General features: G+C 42.6%; 1 protein-coding gene across 2 annotated transcripts; it reads right to left on the reverse strand.

Moving 5' to 3' along the window:
- Nucleotides 1–4,096: 4,096 nt before the first annotated feature.
- Nucleotides 4,097–6,655, reverse strand: LOC133900640 (cysteine-rich receptor-like protein kinase 10). 2 transcript variants are annotated; one of them, XM_062341836.1, is made up of 4 exons: nt 5,745–6,655; nt 4,700–4,801; nt 4,422–4,585; nt 4,097–4,217 (listed from the first exon to the last, which is right to left on the reverse strand). In XM_062341836.1, exons 1-4 carry the CDS (start codon nt 6,613–6,615, stop codon nt 4,125–4,127), a joined length of 1,230 nt encoding a protein of 409 aa, XP_062197820.1. In that variant the 5' UTR covers nt 6,616–6,655; the 3' UTR covers nt 4,097–4,124. The 2 variants fall into 2 exon arrangements, with proteins under 2 accessions (XP_062197820.1, XP_062197821.1); XM_062341837.1 differs by lacking the exon at nt 4,700–4,801.

Below are 6,655 nucleotides of genomic sequence, written 5' to 3' on the forward strand. Positions count from 1 at the left end.
GACCTGGCAGTGATGAATCACTACCGATTGGTATTATGGACCATCAGTGATAAAGAAGTATCACTACCGTTTGATTCTTAAAATCAGCAGTGATGTGTCATAGTATATAGTCATTTTCCTAAAACCGGCTCTAGTTAGCGTGCGGCGGCTCTTTGTGGTGAACTTGCACGGTGAGGTTTCAAAATTTGGTAGAATCCACATAACCTAGGTGCTCCAAGGTTAGTAAATTCATCTACATTTCATTTGAAAATCGGTGCTTGTTATATAATGATAAATTTTGAAGGAGCTAGAGCTCCAATTAACTTAGTGAATTTAAGCCTATCGATTTTAGATATATATTAGTAGGTTCATCTATATTCTATTTGTATGTAGATTAACTTGTTAGATTGCTTTAGATTTTAAAAATAAATGCTTGTTCTATGATGATGAATTTTGAAGAAGCTAGAGTTTCAATCGACTTAGTGAATATAAGATAATCAATTTTAGGTTTTCATATTCTAGGTATGAATTTATTTATCATTATTTAGCATTATATTCTATTTTATTTATAATAATTAATTAAATTGATTGTTGTTTCATATTAATGCAATGGATTTATAATAATTGATAAAATTGCAATAATTGAAATAATGAGAAGTAGTTTTCAAATATAGAATAGATCTATGCATACTTCCTTCGAAAGGGTTTCAAGCTTGACTATATACATTGGACCAAACACGGTGAATATGAGGAGTTTGAATATGAAGGACAAACCACTATCGAAGAAGACAGATGCAACGATATAATGGCTGATGAAGACAACGATATGCCGATATTCGAAGATATTTTGGTCCACAAAGATGAAGATGGCACATATCATATGTTGTGCGATAGGGAGGGGGACTTCACCAGTGAGAGATAATATCAAAAGTTTCAACATATGATACATGACTCTAAGACCCCATTTTGTTTCTGAACTGTAAAGATGAGCACACAAAGTTGCATATGGTGCTGACAGTGCTATAATTGAAGGCTAGCAATGGTTAGTTGGATAAGAGCTTCAACGAGTTGTTACGCTTCTTGGGTGACTTGCTACCAAAGGGAAACATATTGCCTGAAATCACGTACTAGGTCAAGCAGGTTGTATGCCCGTTATGTTTGAAAGTAGAGAAAATACATGCATGTCTAATTGACTGCATATTGTATCACAAATTTTTTTGTAGAATTGGATGCATGTCCGGTATGCGAAGCATCATTGTACAAGCGACGTAACAATGATGATGACGTGGGGGTGAACTGTAAGAAGAAAAGGCCTCCAACTAATATGGTGTGGTATTTCCCTATAATTCTCCGTTTGAAGCAAATATTTACGAACAAAAGACATACCCAGCTGATGAAATGGCACGTCGAAGAGCGCAAGAGAGACGGAATGTTCTGACACCTCATTGATGGCTGCAATGGAGGAACATCGATAGAAAATACAAGAAGACATTCTCACATGATGTAAGAAATATAAGTTTCGAATTAAGTACAGATGTAATGAATTCTTTCGGTAACATAAGCAGTAGTTATAGCATTTGTCCTGTGACTATATATATCTAGAACGTTCCACCTTATATGTGTATGTAGCGAAAGTACCTTATAATGTCGTTGCTAATTGAAAGGTTGAGTCAACCTGAAAACGATATCAATGTATACTGAAACCATTGGTTGAAAATCTTCTTGTAATATGAAACAATGGTGTACGGATATGGGATGAGGTACAAACACAAAAACTTCACCATATAGGCAATGTTGTTCGTAACAATACAAGATTGGCCCATTGTTGGTAACCTATCGGGATAGTTGGTTAAAGAATACAATGGATGTGTCCTGTGCTTAGAAAATACAATGGGTTGATGGCTAAAGAACTTGCGGAAAATGATTTACATGCGTCGCTATAGATACCTTCATCTGGATCACCTGTACCGTATCAAGGCAAGAGCTTTTGACAGGACAAAGGAGATTGATTAAACTCCGAAGAGTTGCACAGGAAAATATATATTTGAGATGGTAAAGAATATTAGAGTTGTCATTAGATAGGGGCAAAACGATACAAAATTCCTGAGTGTAAAAGCAACTCCTATGTGGAAAAAAGAGATCAATATTTTGAAACCTATCTTATTGGAAGGACCTGGAGGTTCGACACGCACTCGATGTCATGCACATCGAGAAGAACTTATTTGACAACTTGATTGGTACCTTACTAGATATATCAGGTAAGACAAAAGATACACTCAAAGCACAGATGGACCTGAAAGATATAAAACTTAGGAAGGAACCTACATCCTGAAGAACTGGACAACAGGAGAATGCGGCTTCCTACGGCTTGCGATATCATGTGTTATGTAGGATTGGTTTTTTTTTATTCTTTTAATGACAGCTAATCAAGTTGAACACAAGTAAACTTCTGTTACATCACCTCAACGTTATTCAAGAACAACTTATCGAGTTCATCGATGATGAAGTGATACGTCCAAAAGGCAAGTTTTATGAGTTAGCATATAAAGCGAATCCTTTAATGGGCACTCGAGACTTGCTGAGCTCGACAACTTCGAGTAGTAATAGAGGTTGAACTGTTTATTTGTTTACCTTACATGAATATTTCAAGTGAACCTTGAGATTTTTTAAACAAATGGTGAGTTAGAGAGTTTAAACTATGTCTCAACCAATCAAGAAATATTTATGAATGATATGTTAATTTTGTGTGCATATATATATGTGTGTGATTTGTGAATAAAATGTGTCGAGCTAAAAGACCTGTGATGAATTATGTATGTATATGTGTTATTTTTGGAATATGTTGTTGTCGACAATAGTTAAATTTGGGGGTTTAGGATTATGACTGTTGTTTTAAAAACCCGTAATAACGATATTTTTGAACCGATAGTGACACATTTTTTTTAAGTACACCATGCGTCAGATCAAGTCGTCGGAAAAGTGGACAGCAAGCATTGCATGTGGAGGAGTCGGCCATGGTTGAGATGCTTTTTGTGAAGAAGAAGAAGACGTGACGAAGTAGACACAGGTGAATTAGGGATTGGGTGGTAGCAGAGAGAGAAACAGGTTTGGAGGACGTAGTTTGGTGGGTTTTTTTTTTTTTTTTTTGGTAGATGCAGCCATGCGAGCTTCGTCGGCTTCCGCACTTGCAGCGACGAGAACATGCATCACGCCGATCTCCTCTCCGCGAGGAAGTATATATATGTGAGACACGGCACTCAGTCCACATCGTGGTGAGCTCCTCCGTGCAGCCGTTGAAGGCGACGCAGTCAAAGCAAGGAGCAGTGCTTGGCATGAACAAGGAAGAACATGCGCACCACGTACGGCGAGCGGTCATCGCCGGCGCCTGCAATGGGCTCGAAGCACAACATGCAGCGGCTCGGAAGCCATCGGTTCGACGAACGCAGGCGGAGCTCCAGTAGCGGCAATGAGAGGGGCAGCAAGCAAGAAGAAGCCGGAAACGTGACGGCGCTCGGTGAGATACCGCCTCCAGGGGTGGTCGGTAAACGGAGGGCTGCCCCCCTTTTCTTCTTTCTCGATCGACTGTCGTACGTTCCCCTCCGGACGACGCGTTGAAGGCGGGCGCAGGGGTTGGCTCTGAGGCCGTGTGCTTCTGGTGCGTTCTCCTCAGCTTCTTCGGCACCGCCGACAACCCTCTTGTACGCGGCGTCCACGGCATCATCGCTCGCGTTCTCAGGACTCCTCGGCCGCGCCATCGTCAAGGACTCAAGAACAGGCTGGAGCAGCCGAGCAGGAGCTCGTTCCACTTGCTGGTGGGGTAGTGATGCTGGAGCAGCAAACGTCGGTGTCGCTCTGCGCAATCTCGTTCACGTCCGTCGGGCCGCAGACGGGGGCTTCCGTGCCATGCCCAGCGAGGCGGCGCGGTTCAAGCACGGCGAGGCCGCGCACGTCAATGTGATGGTTCGTGGTGGCCAAGAACCACCTGCCCTAAGTATACTTCGTCGCCTCGACAACACTGTCAAATCTTACTGCGCGAGAAAGTAGAGGCTTCGTTCACGATTGATGATAGATAATGAATAATAGCTGCTGGCTCATTACGATGAACGGTGAAATCGATCAAACCCCTCCGTTCTTAAATCTTGTAGTCAGGAATGCAAGTCATTAAACTCTGTGAAGCCTTGCCCTGAATGTGAGGCAAGTCTCTTAACTGCTATCTCCAAACCATCAGGAAATCGGCCCTAGAGACAGGTTCAAAAGAAATCGATCAGTGATACTATTTTGCACTTCAATTGTCTTTTGACACTTGACTGATCTGCTGGTTTCGCAACATCGTAATTGCATAATATGTAGATAATTGAATAATATGTAAAATTGTTTCTCAACATGGTTGGATTTTGTTTGTTTATGTACGCTTGTGCTTATGTTTTCTTTCCCCCTCTTACCTTGTATACAGGACCAAAGCCTCCTTGCCCAAGTTTGTTTTCTTCCGAGAAATTACCTGTAGCCTCTAATACTTGTGAAAAGTCATAAATCATGAATTCTGAACTCCTTCCTTCTAGTCCCCAAATTAGTTCTTCACCTTCATGCACATTCATCTTAGCCTTACCTAAATTCAGAGTTGATTTGATCTTTTCAGTTAATTAAGCTTTTACACTCATACACATAGCATTTGAACAAAAAAAAAAAGAAGCTCAATAGCATTTCTATGTAGATAGCTGACCTTTTATGTGCCTTCTCATGAATCTGAAGGAAACGATGACGCAGATAAACAATGCAAGTAGTGGGGCAACCAAGGCAATGACCAAAACTTTGTTCATGGGCTCTATCATGATAACAAGCCAATCATGTCGCATAAATACAAATGGTTAATTTGTTTCAATGTTTGACGCATATGAGCAACATAATTTCTCAAAACTTTTGTTATTTCAGATTATAAAAACTCCAAATAAGCAATATAAGTGGTGGCAACATATTCAAGGTTGTAAGAATGAGACTTTGGATAAAATTGATGTTATCCTAGCAGAATCTTAGATCATACATTTTCTGTACAACTATGCCACCGACGCTCATCATCGTGGCGCACGCAGGGTCGGGTGACCCAAAATATAAAAGTTTGGTCCCTTATTTTGAAAGTTTTGGCAATTCAAAGTTCAGTCCACAAACGTGAAAGTTTAATTTGCAGTTGAAAGTTGAATCCAGTAATTTTGGATATATTTTAATTCAACCATTTATTCCCTAATTTTTTTCTATATAAATTTTATTATCAACAGCAGAGCTACTATAAGATGCCCAATCTTCCTTATAAACTAGGTTATTTCTCTTCTTAATACAATAACGCGCATCTACTATATATTTGAGAGAAAACAGCAGAGCTACTACAGTTGAAATCTTTCTGAATGTGAAGAAGTTGAAAATTTGGCAACAAGCAGAAGAAAGAACGCTTTGCACCAGGCGGCGAGGCTAGCCGCTTTGATGGCGCCGGCGCGTCCCACCTCACGCCGGCTAATTGATCTGAATACGGGTGGTGGCGAAGGAGGAGGTAGAGTGGTAGACCAATGGTTGATTTGATGATAATTTTTTCGATAAAAGAAACTTTATTGAGTCTCCAAGTTTTATTAAGAAGATACAAATAAAAAGAGCATACTTCCGGTTTTTGCATAGGTAGGATGCACACGGTCTAACAAGCAAAGCAAAAAAAAAAAAACATAAAAGGTGATTTGGTGATAATGAGAATGCTATGGAAAGAAAGGGGATGTTCTGCTTACTCTTGTATTTCTGCGTGGGCACAACAATCGGCGGTGCTGGACTTGGAACAACAGAATTCAACGACCCAGAGGTCGTCGACGTGGGCTCACCGCCGTAGAACTGATATGTATCGTACCTCAAATTACACCGCAGGCCAAGAATCCGTCCTCCTTGCCGCCCGGCGAAATTCGCCGTCGCCAAGCCGATGAAATTCTTGAGGCAGGCATAGCAGAGATCCTCTACCAAGTCCGGCGTGCACTGCGCCATGGAGTAGAGCGCCGGAAAGGTGACGTTTCCATGATCTGTGACCTTGCGGGTTGCGGCATAGTACTGCCTCGTGGAGGTGAACATTTGCTGTATTGTTTCGTTCAGCAGCTGCTTGACTTCGTCGATGATTGCCGCCTGGACTCGATCGTGGGTGTCCCAACCGGGAAACATGGGCTCCGTGGTGATGTTCATCAGGATGAGCGGACCAGCAACTACTGCCGAAGCATTTTCCGAAGCATTGAAACGGTTATTGAGGTCCGTGCCAAGGATGTCCTCGTTGGAGTAGCTGAGGAGGCACATGTCGTAGAAGACGGTCGCGTCCCTGCTGAGCCCGCACAGCTGCCGCGCGCCCTTGAACGCGTCGGCGACGCAGGCGCGGCAGGCGGAGTCGTTCACGTCGCTGCGGCAGAACACGAGGGTGTAGACTTCGTCCGGGACGTCGCCCCGGGATCCTTTGTCGAATAGGCTGATGGAGCCGCCAGGATCGAGGATGTCCTGTAGGGACTCGATGTTGGATTGGTATGTGCTGTTGGCCGTGTAATTGCCGGTGGTGCCGTAGATCTGCCAGGGTTGGCCGGCGACCATCGGCGCGAAGCCAAGGGTAAGCAGGACGATGAGGATCATGGCTGCCTAGCGTAAGGCTCACTACCGACAGTAAGGACGG

The sequence above is a fragment of the Phragmites australis genome, chromosome 19 (assembly GCF_958298935.1).
Source record: "Phragmites australis chromosome 19, lpPhrAust1.1, whole genome shotgun sequence".
Classification (NCBI taxonomy): Eukaryota; Viridiplantae; Streptophyta; class Magnoliopsida; order Poales; family Poaceae; genus Phragmites; species Phragmites australis.